The 17,013-nt window shown below is 43.1% G+C and overlaps 1 protein-coding gene across 3 annotated transcripts in view; it reads left to right on the top strand.

Annotated features, from left to right (window-relative positions):
* Positions 1 to 281: 281 nt before the first annotated feature.
* The window catches only part of LOC115163461 (protein turtle homolog B-like), an 82,369-nt gene continuing 65,637 nt past the window's right edge, over positions 282 to 17,013 (top strand). For all 3 annotated transcript variants that reach the window (XM_029715350.1, XM_029715349.1, XM_029715351.1), the window contains exon 1: positions 282 to 536. In XM_029715350.1, the coding sequence (XP_029571210.1) occupies positions 473 to 536 (64 nt within the window). In that variant the 5' untranslated portion in view covers positions 282 to 472. The remainder of the gene's footprint in view (positions 537 to 17,013) is intronic.

Below are 17,013 nucleotides of genomic sequence, written 5' to 3'. Positions count from 1 at the left end.
TCAAGACAGGCATTTAAAGATGCGGACTCGGCTCTCTGTCAATGCGCATGATACTGCGGTTCTACTACTACGGCACGCTCCAACTCACCTTGAATTGGTACGCGTCTGTCCTCCTGTCATTCGATAGTAAGGGGCGGAATAATAGCCAATACACGCCCCAAATCCTCTATCAGCAACCAATCCAATGATAGAAGAGGCGGACCTAGTGGCTAAATTCTCACAAAGATTTCACTATGCACTCGTAAAACAGCTCCGTCTACTACAATCGCGGCGGTGCAGGTGCTCTGTCTCTTCGGGAGAGGATGCGGACGGAAGGACGGGGGAGGGAAGGGATGAAGGGAATCGCCGATAGGAAAGTGCATAGAATATGAATAAAAAGGCGTCGATAAGAGCGCGCGCGGTGCAAGGTCGAATATGACAGATTCGTTGAACGGGGCACTTTGCGTTGTAATAGCTGGTCGGCAATAGTACTATGATTTGGTATGTGGCCACTTTGATAGCAAGTGTATTCAGCACCAGAGGAACGGCCGCTCAAGGTGAGTTGAAGTGCAATATATTTTGTGTCGCCCATAATATATAATTTTGAGCGACTGCATGTGGGTTTGCTGCTGGCCTTTGCATAGCATGCTCATTCTAAATTGGTACATAAACGCAATAACTGTTTTTCATTTATATAAATGGCTGCATTTTCTCTAGTCACGTGAAAGTTCTGCCTTGGTTTATTTGTATTTCTAAATATTTTAGGGAAAATATTAGCCTACTCCTTATCATGCAATTATCATGTAATTTAGCCTAAAGAGTAAAAACTCATATTTGAAAGGACAAATAAGTGAGACATAATATTGCATAATTCTGTGTAAAATAATTGATCCATTATTTGAGCAGAAAAAGACTACAAGCATATTACTCTCTCTACTGTAAGTACATATTGCTATGGTCAGTGATAGTAGCCTATACAGTCAGGACATGTGTTTCAGATGTGTCGGATAAAAGGCAAAAAACACAAAATGAAACACATTTTTCTTCTGATATTTGCTTTCGAATAAAATCTGTCATGATCAGCAGTCTCAAATGTGCTAATTTTACAAAAAGGGGTGTGACTGCTTCACTAGTTTCCAGCATGGGAAAGTAACTCCTCAATGCAGCAATATTGTCACATGACATTGGAACTTGTCTGTGCATGAATGTATTTATTTAATGTTACTTTAGATGTGTGTGTATTGTTGTGAATTGTTAGATATTACTGCACTGTTGGAGCTAGGAACACAAGCATTTTGCTACAGCCGCAATAACATCTGCTAAACATGTGTATGGACCAATAACATTTGATTTGATTTGATTTTGTCTGTTTAAATTGTATTTCAGATGGTATGTAACTGCTGTGTGTGATGTGTCAGTAACTGACAGTTGTGACTGATGCAGTGCCCATTAGAGGTGTTTACCAAATGGTCTGGAGTGGCACAATGAACTGTTTAATAATTACAATATAAATTATGCAAGTTTGTTCACATTTTCATGAAACTACTGTGTTGACCCATGGACTGACTTAACCTTGCTCTTCCAATAGTGTCCAGATGGGGGAGTCCTTTCTCGAGTCGTCATATGATGATGACTGAGCTCAATGACCCCTCATCCTCTGTCTAAAGTTACTCTGCTTTCTGTTTTATTTGACAATTGAGGATTAGAATTGTTAAGTTTTAGGATTTGTGAGGGCCAGGGGTTCGTTTTTCTATATGAAACATAATTAGATATTAGTTAGTCAAAACATACATTATCATTTCCTTTATGCTGTTTCTTTGATAATTCATACCTGTCTTGGTCTCTCATGTAGCAGTCACATTCAGTCACTGCCAGTTCCAACCCTGAAATATGTATTACCTAGGTATTACCAGTGGGCTATACAATGTTGTTTTTTTTCTTTTTAATCCCACCATTCATTTTGGTTAGGGTTAGGATTTATTTTTCCATAAAAACTGTTTTAGAAAACTGTCAACCGCTGAAATGTGATTACACAAATCTGAAAACTACCTATGCAAATATTAGGTTAAACAGCGTATGTGGGAAAATATTAATACCATTGGTATACTTTCTAAGAATGTCTGCGTCCTTTGGCTGTTGCGTTTGCTATCTCTGTGTTAGACATGTTGGTAGAAGAGATCAAATGTCAGAGTAGAGGGTAGTGTCCCTAGCAGGGTTGGAGTCAATTCCATTTCAAACCAATCAATTCCGAAAATTAATTCAGAAGCAAAAATCCTTGTTACAAACTATGGGCATGAATTACATTTGAATTTATCTCCTGAATTGATATGGACATGACCCCATTCCCAGTCCCTGGCAATATGTGTTTCATCCTACTGTACCATGACTGCCTTCCTGTTCCCTGAGCGCCGATGACGTGGATGTTGATTAAGGCAGCACCCGCACCTCTCTGATTCAGAGGGGTTGGGTTAAATGCGGAAGACACATTTCAGTTGAAGGCATTCAGTTGTACAAGTGACTAGGTATCCCCCTTTCCCTTTCATTTTCCATGCCAAAGAGGATACAGGCAGTCTAGTCTAGGCAATCTAGTCTCTTCTCTCTCTCTCTCTCTCTCTCTCTCTCTCTCTCTCTCTCTCTCTCTCTCTCTCTCTCTCTCTCTCTCTCTCTCTCTCTCTCTCTCTCTCTCTCTCTCTCTCTCTCTCTCTCTCTCTCTCTCTCTCTCTCTCTTTCATTCAATCTTTCTCTGATATCATTCACTCATCTATAGTGCCCATCCACCAACAGATACCTCAGTCACTTCACTCACTACCTCAGTCACTTCACTCACTCCCTCAGTCACTCACTCACTTTCACTCAGACATACAACCTATACCCTCACTCGTTCACTGTCAGGCATATGCTCTATTTACTCTCCCAATCATGGGAGTAAAGCTTGTAAACCCAGCCTAGAGAAAGCCCTGTGCTCAAGCTGTGGAAGGCAGACTTCTGCCAGCACAGCACTGGGCATGTGCCAGCTCTTTCTGCTGCAACCACTCCTCTCGCCTCGGCCAGTATGCTCCCAGTGGAATCTCCATGCAAACAAAGCCTGGAGCATTCTGGGAAAGCCAGAATGAGGAACGGGCCTGGTTGAAGCCCCCAGTTCTCTCTCTGGTTGACTACTCACACTTCTGACAAACTAGTGTAACCATACAAAACAAAGGCTGGCTCTCCCTCCCAGTTTGATGAAAATGAATACAATGCTAGTACTGTATCTGCCACAGCAACTCACAGAAATGTACAGCAATCACACATTTATCCCTTATTCAATCACTCATAGTTTCTGGCTTTACTGTATGTGATGCTTAGTTGAGGTTTGATGATCTGCAGGCCTATCTGCTCCCAAGGAAGCAGTGCCAATCCTTGAAAAGTCTCACGAGAATCCCAAGGGTAGTAAAACGTCAAGCACCACTCAGGCAGTCAAGAAGAAAATGGATTCCATCATTGAACAGGGAGGTTCCAAAGATTTAAATAGGGAAAAAATAACAGTCATATTATTCGGCTCAGCAGAATTTAAGAGATTCAATGTATGTCTCTGTTATTGACATAGTGAGTGAGACGGAGTGTGGCAGAGTGAGAGGGTAGATAGAGAGACAGAAAGAGAGAGAGAGTGTAGATAGAGAGAGGGTAGAAACAGAGAGAGAGAGAGAAAGAGAGGGTAGAGAGAGCGAAAGAAAGGGTAGAGAGAGAGAGAAGGCAGCGAGAGAGAAGGTAGAGAGAGAGAGAGAGAGAGAGAAAGAGAGGGTAGATGGAGAGGGAGGGTAGAGAGAGAGAGAGATGGAGGTTAGATACACAGAGAAAGAGGGTAGAGACAGAGAGGTTAGATACACAGAGAGAGGTTAAAGACAGAGAGAGAGGGTAGAGACAGAGAGGGTAGAGACAAAGAGAGAGAGAGGGTAGAGACAAAGAGAGAGAGGGTAGAGACAAAGGGAGAGAGGGTAGAGACAAAGGGAGAGAGGGTAGAGACAGAGAGAGAGAGGGTAGAGACAGAGAGAGAGAGGGTAGAGAGAGAGAGGGTAGAGACAGAGAGAGAGGGAGGGTAGAGACAGAGAGAGAGGGTAGAGAGAGAGAGAGGGTAGAGACAGAGTGAAAGGGAGGGTAGAGACAGAGAGAGAGGGTAGAGACAGAGTGAAAGGGAGGGTAGAGACAGAGAGAGAGAGGGTAGAGAGACCTAGTAGTGTGAAGTAGAGTGAGAGGAGAGTGGTAGAGACAGGGCAGTCTGTGACTGACTGGGATGTTTTAGAGCTCTGAAAGTTGCATGGAATTTATCGAGCAGATTCCTTCACTCACACTTGTTCTTGAGGGCTGTGTAATTTCTTTGATTTATTGATGTTGAATTAACATTATTTTCAATAACCAACTGTAATTAGAAAAGCCATATGAATGCGCTAATAAGCATGCTTCTTGATGCAATTAATTTACAACACTATCAGGTTATTATGGCTGAAGAATCTACTACTTGTTTAAAAAGGAAGGAAGTTGAGTCTGTGTGTGACTCGATCTGTGTTAGCATGGGGAAATGTCAGTGACTTACAACTCCTGGCTAGCACAGGGCAGGGCGGGCGCCACCCTCCTTATATCCTGATTTCCTGTAATGTGCACCTCTGGCAGTGCCCCACAGTGTTGAATTGGCCTTTGGGCCTCTGGCACGCACGCCTGGCCTGTTTCACACCCCCTCTCTGTGCCCAGGCAGGAGCAGGTGTCAGCTCATTGTCGACTGAGGGCTGGGGCCCGTCCTTAATTGGGCTGTGCTTGTCTTAGGGGGACGTGCAGCTACAGAGGGCCAGAGAGTGGAGGGGAGAGAGACTGACTAGGCTGGGCTGGCTCACAACAATGGGCTGTCAGGTTAGAGATGTGTTTTAAAGGTATATGACACCCAGGTCTCTGTCTGTCAGCTGAATGCCACTGGTGTTTCAGAGATAGTAGGCAGCTAGCCTGCGGTGGCCTGGCCTCTCATCTGTGTTATGTAGTAGTGGGCAGCTTGTGTAGGAGGTAGTGTTCATGAGGCTGCTTTTCATGTAGGAGAGTGTGCTGTGCTCACAAGCATATGTTGTGTGTAGAAGGAAGGGCCACTAGCTCACATTGAGTAGAAGGAATAGGATTAAATTCAGGCCAGGGTACTGGGTGGAGGCTGGCTAGTGATGGCTATTTAACAGTCTGATGGCCTTGAGATAGAAGCTGTTTATCAGTATCTCGGTCCCAGCTTTGATGCACCTGTACTGACCTCGCCTTCTAGATGATGCCGTGGTTTGGCTGGCTGAGGTCCTTGATGATCTTTTTGGCCTTCCTGTGACACCGGGTGCTGTAGATGTCCTGAAGGGCAGTGTGCTCCCAGGGATGCGTTGGGCTGACCACAACACCCTCTGGAGAGCCCTGTGGTTGCGGACGGTGCAGTTGCCGTACCAGGCAGTAATACAGCCCGACAGGATGCTCTCAATGGTGCATCTGTAAAAGTTTGTGAGGGTCTTAGGGGCCAAGCTGAATTTCTTCAGCCTCCTAAGGTTGAAGAGGCGCTGTTGCACCTTCTTCACCACACTGTCTGTGTGGGTGGACGATTTCAGTTTGTCAGTGATATGTACGCCAAGGAACTTTCACTTTCTCCGCTGCGGTCCCGTTGATGTGCATGAGGGCATGCTCCCTCTGCTGTCTCCTGAAGTGCACAATCAGCTCCTTCGTTTTTTTTTTACGTTGAGGGAGAGGTTATTTTCCTGGCACCACTCCGCCAGGGCCCTCACTTCCTCCCTGTAGGCTGTCTCATCATTGTTGGTAATCAGGCCTACCACAGTTGTGTCGTCTGCAAACTTAATGATTCAGTTGGAGGCGTGCGTGGTCACGCAGTCATGGGTAAACAAGGAGTACAGGAGGGGGCTGAGCACGCACCCATGTGGGGCCCCAGTGTTGAGGATCAGTGTAGTGGAGGTGTTTTTGCCTACATTCACAACATATGGGGACCCGTCAAGAAGTCCAGGACCCAGTTGTACAGGGCGAGGTTCAGATCCAGGGCAATGTGCAGTGCGATGGCGATTGCATCATCTGTGGATCTGTTGGGGCGGTATGCAAATTGCAGTGGGTCTAGGGTGTTGGGAAAGGTAGAGCCTCTCAAAGCACTTCATGATGACATAAATGGTAATTTAGTCATTTAGTTCAGTTACCTTCACTTTCTTGGGTACAGGAACAATGGTGGACATCTTGAAGTAAGTGGGGACAACAGACTGGGATAGGAAGAGACTGAATATGTCCGTAAGCACTCCAGCCAGCTGGTCTGCGCATGCTCTGAGGACGCGGCTAGGGATGCCGTTTGGGCCGCTTAAATGTCTTACTCACGTCGGCCCCGGAGAATGAGAGCTCACAGTCCTCGGGAGCGGCCCATGTCGGCGGCACTATGTTATCCTCAAAGCGGGCGAAGAAGGTGTTTAGCTTGTCTGGGAGCAAGACGTCGGTGTCCGCGTCTTCCTTTATAATCCGTGATTGTCTGGAGTCCCTACCACATACGTCTCATGTCTGAGCCGTTGAATTGCATCATTAATTATATGTCATTAATTATAGGTGTCCATGTTAGCTATCCATGTTGTTTCTCTGTGTGATGCCTAGTATGTAGTGCACTACGTACTCCTATCCATGTGTCCTGACTACACTCATTGCATTGCACCTCATTGCCACACATACACTGTCATTACTTTCTCTCCTTGGTGAGGATCAAAGGTGCCAGATCATCTTGGCACATGTTTGAAGATAGCCAGACCCCTCTCTTCCACAGAAGAGGGAAGGGGGGGCTGTGCTGGAGTTCCTGCGAAACAGTAACGGTTAATGTGATTGGATGTTAATTATTTGACTAGGCTACCTGTATTTGACATTGTGTTGTTCTTTCGCTGAACACTAGATGGTTTAATTTTATTTTTGGCAGTGAAACAAGGCTACTCAGGAGAGAGAAAAAACTCACCCAAATGTATAGCCCCGTTGGAAAATATAAATGGACTGTTTGAAAATGTGAAGATCTTTTTTTATATATATATATATATATATATATATATATATATATATATATATATATATACATTAAAAAAAGTGAGTCACATTTTATTTGGCATACCCCCGATGGCATTGCGTACCCCAGTTTGGGAATACCTGCCATAGACGGATTGAATGGTTTCAACAGAGAGACGACAGAGAAAGACATCTACACATAAATATACATTGCATTTCTAATCCGAATGAGCGGTTGTTAGAGTTCTAAGTATTCTGGTTACGGTGAGCGTAGTTTCCAAATGTATGTACGATAAGTTAACTCTTTGTCTCTCCCTCACCTAGTAGGCCCTCCCTTTCCATTGCGTTACCAAACGGTCATGCTTTTGTTAGTCGACTAGAGACCTGTTTTCATTGTATTATGTATGTAATCAATAACCTACAGTTGAAGTCGAAGTTTACATACACCTTAGCCAAATACATTTAAACTCTGTTTTTCCACAATTCCTGACATTTAATCCTTGTAAAAATTCCCTGTCTTAGGTCAGTTAAGATCACCACTTTATTTTAAGAATGTGAAATGTCAGAACAATAGTAGAGAGAATGATTTATTTCAGCTTTTATTTTTTTCATCACATTCCCAGTGGGTCAGAAGTTTACATACACTCAATTATATTTGGTAGCATTGCCTTTAAATTGTTTAACTTGGGCCTCCTTGCTCGCACATGCTTTTTCAGCTCTGCCCACAAATTTTCTATAGGATTGAGGTCAGGGCTTTGTGATGGCCACTCCAATACCTAGACTTTGTTGTCCTTAAGCCATTTTTCCACATCTTTGGAAGTATGCTTGGTGTCATTGTCCATTTGGAAGACCCATTTGCGACCAAGCTTTAACTTCCTGACTGATGTCTTGAGATGGTGCTTCAATATATCCTTATCATTTTCCAACCTCATGATGCCATCTATTTTGTGAAGTGCATCAGTCCCTCCTGCAGTAAAGGACCCTCACAACATGATGCTGCCACCTCCGTGCTTCACGGTTGGGATGGTATTCTTCGGCTTGCAAGCGTTTTTATGGCGGTATTTGAGCAGTGGCTACTTCCTTGCTGAGCGGCCTTTCAGGTTATGTCGATACAGGACTCGTTTTACCTTGGATATAGATACTTTTGTACCTGTTTCCTCCAGCATCTTCACAAGGTCCTTTGCTGTTGTTCTGGGATTGATTTGCACTTTTCGCACCAAAGTACGTTCATCTCTAGGAGACAGAACGCGTCTCCTTCGTGAGCGGTATGATGGCTGCTTGGTCCCATGGTGTTTATACTTGCGTACTATTGTTTGTACAGATTTATGTGGTACCTTCAGGCATTTGGAAATTGCTCCCAAGGATGAACCAGTCTTGTTGAGGTCTACAATTGTTTTCTGAAGTCTTGGCTGATTTCTTTTTATTTTCCCATGTCAAGCAAAGAGGCACTGAGTTTGAAGGTAGGCCTTGAAATACATTCACAGGTACACCTCCAATTGACTCAAATTTAGTCAATTAGCCTATCAGAAGCTTCTAAAGCCATGACATCACTTTCTGGAATATTCCAAGCTGTTTAAAGGCACAGTCAACTTAGTGTATGTAAACTTCTGACCCACTGGAATTGTGATACAGGGAATTATAAGTGAAATAATCTGTCTGTAAACAATGTTGGAAAGATTACTTGTGTCATGCACAAAGTAGATGTCCCAAAACTATAGTTTGGGACATCTGCACCAGAACACTGTCTGTGCTGTTACTGAAGTGCTTGTACTGTCATATTCACCTTCGCTCCTTTGCTCAATGCCTGATTTCATATCTCGCTCAAGGTTCTCAACACGCTATCACAGATTCAATTGAAATAGACACAAATAATTTTTTTGAAATTGGTTTCAGGCACACAAAAAGTTTAAAAAAAGTTGTGTCCACCAAACTATTTTATTTTTCATAGCGCATTCGTATACAGTACCCGATTTTCTTCATAACAAATTCAAATTTGTTGTGGCTAACATTAGCTAGGTTAGCTAGGTGACTAATGTTAGCGAGGCTAAGGGTTAAGGTTAGGATTAGGGGTTAATTAAGGTTAGGGTCAAATCAAATCAAATTGTATTTGTCACATGCGCCAAATACAACAGGTATTACAACCTTACAGTGAAATGCTTACTTACAAGCCCTTAACCAACTATGCTTTACGAAGTTAAGAAAACAAATTAAAATAAGTGTTAAGTAAAAAATAGATAAGTAGAAAATAGAAAATAAAAGTAGCAAATAATTAAACAGCAGCAGTAAAATAACAAGTGAGGCTATATACAAGGGGTACCGGTACAGAGTCAATGTGAGGGGGGCACCGGTTAGTTGAGGTAATTGAGGTAATATTTACATGTAGGTAGAGTTAAAGTGAATAATTAAGGTTAGGGTTAGGTAACATGCTAGCTAAGTCGTTAAAGGGTTAGGGTTAGCTAACATGCTAGCTAAGTAGTTAAAGGGTTAGCTAACATGCTAGCTCAGTGGTTAAAGAGAGAGAGTTAGCTAACAAAAAAAGTAGTAGTTACAGTTGCTAATTAGCTAAAATGCTAACGTTGTCCATCATGGAATTCGAACACGCAACGTTTGGGTTGCTAGACCTTTGCGTTATATGCCCACCCTAATCAAACCTCCCTCCTATCGTTTCTGTCTTAAGTAACCTACTGCCCTTATATGTGTTTAAAATTCACTGTATACCAAATCATGGGGTGAACACAAATGTTTTTACTTTTTCGTGTGTGTCACGAATTTCCCAAGTAATTGATGTCTATTTCACAATAGTTTGTGATAGTGGGTTGTAGCACTGTAGAACTGGCAGGATCCAAAGCACTGTTCTCCAACCCCTACCTTGTAATGGTTTGATGGTAGATTTGTCACAGATTGAGTCAGTGTCAGGAAGAGGATTTAGGCACCCTTGGGTGACATGAAAACCCCCCCAATGGCTCCAAATGTAGTACATTTATTATTTATATTTATTCAAATTGTATATTATCTCTTATCACATTGGCCTTCGATAATGTCCAAATATTTCACAGCTATTGTTCTAGCTGGTATAATTACAGCCCAACGTGCCTGGCGAGTCCACACACACACACAAATATGTGATCATTATTGCAAGTACAGTAAAGAGTACTTTTCATGCCAGTGCCATTATTGTCACTGCGGCTCGAAAGGCAGGTTAAAATCTCCAGCGTATTTAACTCCTAACTGTACATGCTGTTCTACTGTGAACATTCAGGTTCTGCTCTGGACAGATGTTGATTGACTCAGAACAGATGTATTTTATTGATTAAGTGAGCTGCAACAGAAGGAGGCTGCTTGCAGTGAGTAACTGTGTCTAGTATTGGTAATGAACCTGCCTATTTAACTGGTGCCAAATAATCTTGAATTTTTTCCCTGCGTTGTGCTCTGGGACATGAACTGCCTTTGATTTAGCTAATTTTCCTAACAGATGTAGACAGCAGCATAGTGTACTGGATAAAGTCGTCCCTTCAGGAATTCGTTATGAGCAGGATTAGCACTACTGTTAGTTGTAGTTAGGAGTTAGGATTAGGGCTGTTGTGGTGACCGTATTACCGCCACACCGGCAGTCACAAGTCACGAAGGCAGTCAAATTCCTTGTGACCGTTTAGTCAGGGTAATTAGGCTTCTCCAAGGTCTGATACTGGTCATTAGTAGCCTACCAAACTTGCTAACTGCCTTGTACTCAGCGCTCTATTGTGCCTCTAATCACTCTGACATTAATGCAAATGTTTTCGAAAATCTAATCAAACACTTTGTGAGAGCTCATGAGCTCATGTTGTGCAACAACTCAATAGGCTATGCAATTGCGCGAGAAAACATAATGATGGATTCTACTAAAAAGAGGAGGATCCCATCATCTTTCTATAGGCTAGGCCTACTATATTTATTTCTCAACTTTCCTAATATTAAGCACATTGCTTATATTTACAACAGGACTATAGGCTACCTGGCTTGCATGAAAATAAACCACGGGGAAAGCGTTGGCCATTCACTATTTAAGTGCATAGATGACATGTATTTTCTTTTACGCTGCCCCTGTTTCGATACGGTGCATAATAATGGTGCATTCTAAATCAAAACAAATTTTACACATATTATTTAGTGTATATATACATATTCAATCAAGAATAGTCTGATAGGTGACAATATTAGCCTATCACTTGTAAATTATATATTATTAATGATGCCCAGCATAAGAAACAATGCCTTTTTTTTGCGACTTTTTCTAATCATAGACGAACACCTCATGTAGCCTAGACCATGGGCCTATATGTTTTAATACGGTTTCTATCACAACTAAAGTGGCCAAATAACTTCTTAAAATTAAGCAAATTAATCTGCTTTACAAGGGGTGTAGAGCCTAACTGTCACGTCAGTATAAATGGTCGGGAGACAGGCGCAGGAATGCGTAATAGGGGTTTTTATTTACCCAAATTACAGCATGCCATGTACAGGCACGGGGACAAAGACCAAAGAAACACTACAAAACACAGGGTTGAGACCTAAACAAAAGAGCGAGGAGTACCTCGAATAAATACACAATCGCACAATGATTATCACTTGGGATGAGACCGGTAATCATTTGCACAATACACGTGGCATGAAAGCCAAAACAAAACAGCACAGGTACTCACACACCAACGGACATTGAAACAATAATCGACAGGACAATGGTGAACAAAGGGCACACTTATACAATTACTAATCAAATGGGAATAGGGACCAGGTGTGCGTAATGACAGTTACGGATGGATCCGTGACACTAACGGGCATACATAAGCAGCACATTTTTTACATTTATTTTCATTTCACCTTTATTTAACCAGGTAGGCTAGTTGAGAACAAGTTCTCATTTGCAACTGCAACCTGACCAAGATAAAGCATAGCAATTCAACACATACAACAACACAGAGTTACACATGGAATAAACAAAGCATACAGTCAATAATACAGTAGAAAAAAGAAAACAAAAAAAACAAAAAGTCTATATACAGTGAGTGCAAATGAGGTAAGATAAGGGAGTTAAGGCAATAAATAGGCCATGGTGGCGAAGTAATTACAATATAGCAATTAAACACTGGAATGGTAGATGTGCAGAAGATGAATGTGCAAGTAGAGATACTGGGGTACAAAGGAGCAAGCTAAATAAATAAATACAGTATGGGGATGAGGTAGATAGATGGGCTGTTTACAGATGGGCTATGTATAGGTGCAGTGATCTGTGAGCTGCTCTGACAGCTGGTGCTTAAAGCTAGTGAGGGAAATATGAGTCTCCAGCTTCAGTGATTTTTGCAGTTCGTTCCAGTCATTGGCAGCAGAGAACTGTAAGGAAAGGCGACCAAAGTAGGAATTGGCTTTGGGGGTGACCAGTGAGATATACCTGCTGGAGTGCGTGATACGAGTGGGTGCTGCTATGGTGACGAGTGAGCTGAGATAAGGCGGGGCTTTACCTAGCAGAGACTTGTAGATGACCTGGAGCCAATGGGTTTGGCGACGAGTATGAAGAGAGGGCCAACCAACGAGAGCGTACAGGTCACAGTGGTGGGTAGTGTATGGGGCTTTGGTGACAAAAGGGATGGCACTGTGATAGACTGCATCCAATTTGTTGTGTAGAGTGTTGGAGGCTATTTTATAGATGACATCGCCGAAGTCGAGGATCGGTAGGATGGTCAGTTTTATGAGGGTATGTTTGGCAGCATGAGTGAAGGATGCTTTGTTGTGATATAGGAAGCCGATTCTAGATTTAATTTTGGATTGGAGATGCTTAGTGTGAGTCTGGAAGGAGAGTTTACAGTCTAACCAGACACCTAGGTATTTGTAGTTGTCAGAGCCGTCCAGAGTAGTGATGCTGGACGGGCGGGCCGGTGCGGGCAGTGATCGAATGAATAGCATGCATTTAGTTTTACTTGTATTTAACCTCTCTGGCGCATGTGGGACGAATTCGTCCCACCTACGTAACAGCCACTTCAATCCAGTGGCGCGATTTTTGAATCGTTTGAAATACTATTACTTCAATTTCTCAAACATATTACTATTTTACAGCTATTTAAAGACAAGAATCTCGTTAATCTAACCACACTGTCCGATTTCAAAAAGGCTTTACAACGAAAGAAAAACATTAGATTATGTCAGGAGAGTGCCCAGCCAGAAATAATCAGACACCCATTTTTCAAGCTAGCATATCATGTCACATAAACCCAAACCACAGCTAAATGCAGCACTAACCTTTTATGATCTTCATCAGATGACACACCTAGGACATTATGTTATACAATACATGCATGTCTGTTCAATCAAGTTCATATTTATATCAAAAACCAGCTTTTTACATTAGCATGTGACGTTCAGAAAAAGCATACCCCCCGCAAACTTCCGGGGAATTTACTAACAGTTTGCTAAATTACTCACGATAAACGTTCACAAAAAGCATAACAATTATTTTAAGAATTATAGATACAGAACTCCTCTATGCACTCAATATGTCCGATTTTAAAATAGCTTTTCGGATGAAGCACATTTTGCAATATTCTAAGTACATAGCCCGGCATCATGGGCTAGCTATTTAGACACCCACCCAGTTCAGCCTTCACCAAAATCACATTTACTATAAGAAAAATTTTCTTACCTTTCTTGTTCTTCGTCAGAATGCACTCCCAGGACTTCTACTTCAATAACAAATGTATGTTTGGTCCCAAATAATCCATCGTTATGTTCCATCAACGACGTTTTGTTCGTGAGTTCTAGACACTATCAGAATGCTACATCACGGTCACGAGCATGGCGCATGGCGTGACAAAAAATGTCTAAATATTCCATTACCGTACTTCGAAGCATGTCAACCGCTGTTTAAAACCAATTTTTATGCCATTTATCTCATAGAAAAGCGATAATATTCCGACCGGGAATCTGCAATGAGCCTAAACAGCCGAATGAAATTTCTCCACGGGGGCGAATCGTGCACGCGCCTCATTCAATGGTCCTCTGATCGGCCACTTACCAAAGGCGATAATCTGTTTCAGCCAGAGGCCGCCTCGTCATCCTTCAGGTTTTTCCCGGGTTCTGAGAGCCTATTGGAGCCCTGGGAATTGTCACGTTACAGCTAAGATCCTTACTTTTCAATAAACAGATGCAAGACGCACGACTCCTTGTCAGACAGGCCACTTCCTGCATGAAACCTTGTCAGGTTTTTGCCTGCCATAGGAGTTCTGTTATACTCACAGACACCATTCAAACAGTTTTAGAAACTTTAGGGTGTTTTCTATCCAAACCTGAACAATAATATGCATATTCTAGCTTCTGAGTTGGTGTAGGAGGCAGTTAAAAATGGGCACATATTTTTTCCAAAATTCTCAATACTGCCCCCTAGCCCAAACAGGTTAAGAGCAGTTGGAGGCCACGGAAGGAGAGTTGTATGGCATTGAAGCTCGTCTGGAGGTTCAACGCAGTGTCCAAAGAGGGGCCAGAAGTATACAGAATGGTGTCATCTGCGTAGAGGTGGATCAGAGAATCTCCAGCAGCAAGAGCGACATCATTGATGCATACAGAGAAGAGAGTCGGCCCGAGAATTGAACCCTGTGGCACCCCCATAGGGACTGCCAGAGGTCCGGACAACAGGCCCTCCGATTTGACACACTAAACTCTATCAGAGAAGTAGTTGGTAAACCAGGCGAGGCAATCATTTGAGAAACCAAGGCTGTCGAGTCTGCCAATAAGAATGTGGTTATTGAGAGTCAAAAGCCTTGGCCAGGTCGATGAATACGGCTGCACAGTAATGTCTCTTATCGATGGTGGTTATGATATCGTTTAGGACCTTGAGCGGGGCTGAGGTGCACCCATGACCAGCTCTGAAACCAGATTGCATAGCGGAGAGGGTATGGTGGGATTCAAAATGGTCGGTAATCTGTTTGTTAACTTGGCTTTCGAAGACCTTAGAAAGACAGGGTAGGATAGATATAGGTCTGTAGCAGTTTGGGTCTAGAGTGTCACCCCCTTTGAAGAGGGGGATGACCACGGCAGCTTTCCAATCTTTGGGAATCTCAGACGATACGAAAGAGAGGTTGAACAGGCTAGTAATAGGGGTTGCAACAATTTCGGCAGATAATTTTAGAAAGAGAGGGTCCAGATTGTCTAGCCCGGCTGATTTGTATGGGTCCAGATTTTGCAGCTCTTTCAGAACATCAGCTATCTGGAGTTAGGTGAAGGAGAAATGGTGGGGGCTTGGGCGGGTTGCTGTGAAGGGTGCCGGGCAGTTGACCGGGGTAGGGGTAACCAGGTGGAAAGCATGGCTAGCCGTAGAGAAATGCTTATTGAAATTCTCAATTATAGTGGATTTATCGGTGGTAACCGTGTTTCCTAGCCTCAGAGCAGTGGGCAGCTGGGAGGAGGTGCTCTTGTTCTCCATGGACTTTACAGTGTCCCAGAACATTTTTGAGTTTGTACTACAGGATGCAAATTTCTGTTTGAAAAAGCTAGGCTTAGCTTTCCTAACTGCCTGTGTATATTTGTTCCTAACTTCCTTGAAAAGTTGCATATCACGGGGGCTATTCGATGCTAATGCAGGATGTTTTTGTGCTGGTCAAGGGCAGACAGGTCTGGAGTGAACCAAGGACTATATCTATTCCCAGTTCTAAATTTTTTGAACGGAGCATGCTTATTTAAGATGGTGAGGAAGGCACTTTTAAAGAATAACCAGGCATCCTCTACTGACGGGATGGGGTCAATGTCACTCCAGGATACCCCGGCCAGGTCGATTAGAAAGGCCTGCTCGCAGAAGTTTTTTAGTGAGCGTTTGACAGTGATTTTTTTTAAAATGGTCCTTTATTTAACTAGGCAAGTCAGTTAAGAACAAATTCTTATTTTCAATGATGGCCTAGGAACAGTGGGTTAACTGCCTTGTTCAGGGGCAGAACGACAGATTTGTACCTTGTCAGCTCGGGGATTCAAACATGCAACCTTTCGGTTACTAGTCCAAAGCTCTAACCACTAGGCTACCCTGCCGCCCCATGATGAGGGGTGGTCGTTTGATTGCAGACCCATTACGGATGCAGGCAATGAGGCAGTGATTGCTGAGATCTTGATTGAAAACAGCAGCGGTGTATTTCGAGGGCGAGTTAGTTAGGATGATATCTATGAGGGTGCCCGTGTTTACGGATTTGGGGTTGTACCTGGTAGGTTCATTGATCATTTGTGTGAGATTGAGGGCATCAAGCTTAAATTGTAGGATGGCCGGGGTGTTAAGCATGTCCCAGTTTAGGTCACCTGGTAGCATGAGCTCAGAGGATAGATGGGGGCAATCAATTCACATATGTTGTCGAGGGCACAGCTGGGGGCAGAGGGTGGTCTATAGCAAGCAGCAACGGTGAGAGACTTATTTCTGGAAAGGTGAATTTTTAGAAGTAGAAGCTCGAATTGTTTGGGTACAGACCTGGATAGTAAGACAGAACTCTGCAGGCTATCTTTGCAGTAGATTGCAACACCGCCCCCTTTGGCAGTTTTATCTTGTCGGAAAAATGTTATAGTTAGGGATGGAGATTTCCTAAGCCAGGATTCTGACACGGCTAAGACATCCGGGTTGGCAGAGTGTGTTAACCTGTCTGGGCTAGGGGGCAGTATTTTCACGGCCGGATGAAAATCGTACCCAATTTAAACAGGTTACTACTCTGGCCCAGAAACTAGAATATGCATAGTATTAGTAGATTTGGATAGAAACCACTCTGAAGTTTCTAAAACTGTTTGAATGGTGTCTGTGAGTATAACAGAACTCATATGGCAGGCAAAAACCTGAGAAAAATCCAAGCAGGAAGCGGAAAGTCTGAGAATTGTAGTTCTTCTTTTGATTCTCTATCGAAGCTACAGTGTCTGTGGGGTGACGTTGCACTTCCTATGGCTTCCATTGGCTGTCTAAAGCCTTCAGAAAGTGGTTTGAGCATTTTCCTGTCACTGGGCAGATAACAGGAGCTCAGTTTCTGA

This window comes from Salmo trutta, chromosome 26 (assembly GCF_901001165.1).
Source record: "Salmo trutta chromosome 26, fSalTru1.1, whole genome shotgun sequence".
Lineage (NCBI taxonomy): Eukaryota > Metazoa > Chordata > Actinopteri > Salmoniformes > Salmonidae > Salmo > Salmo trutta.
This window is presented reverse-complemented; position numbering and strand designations above follow the sequence as displayed.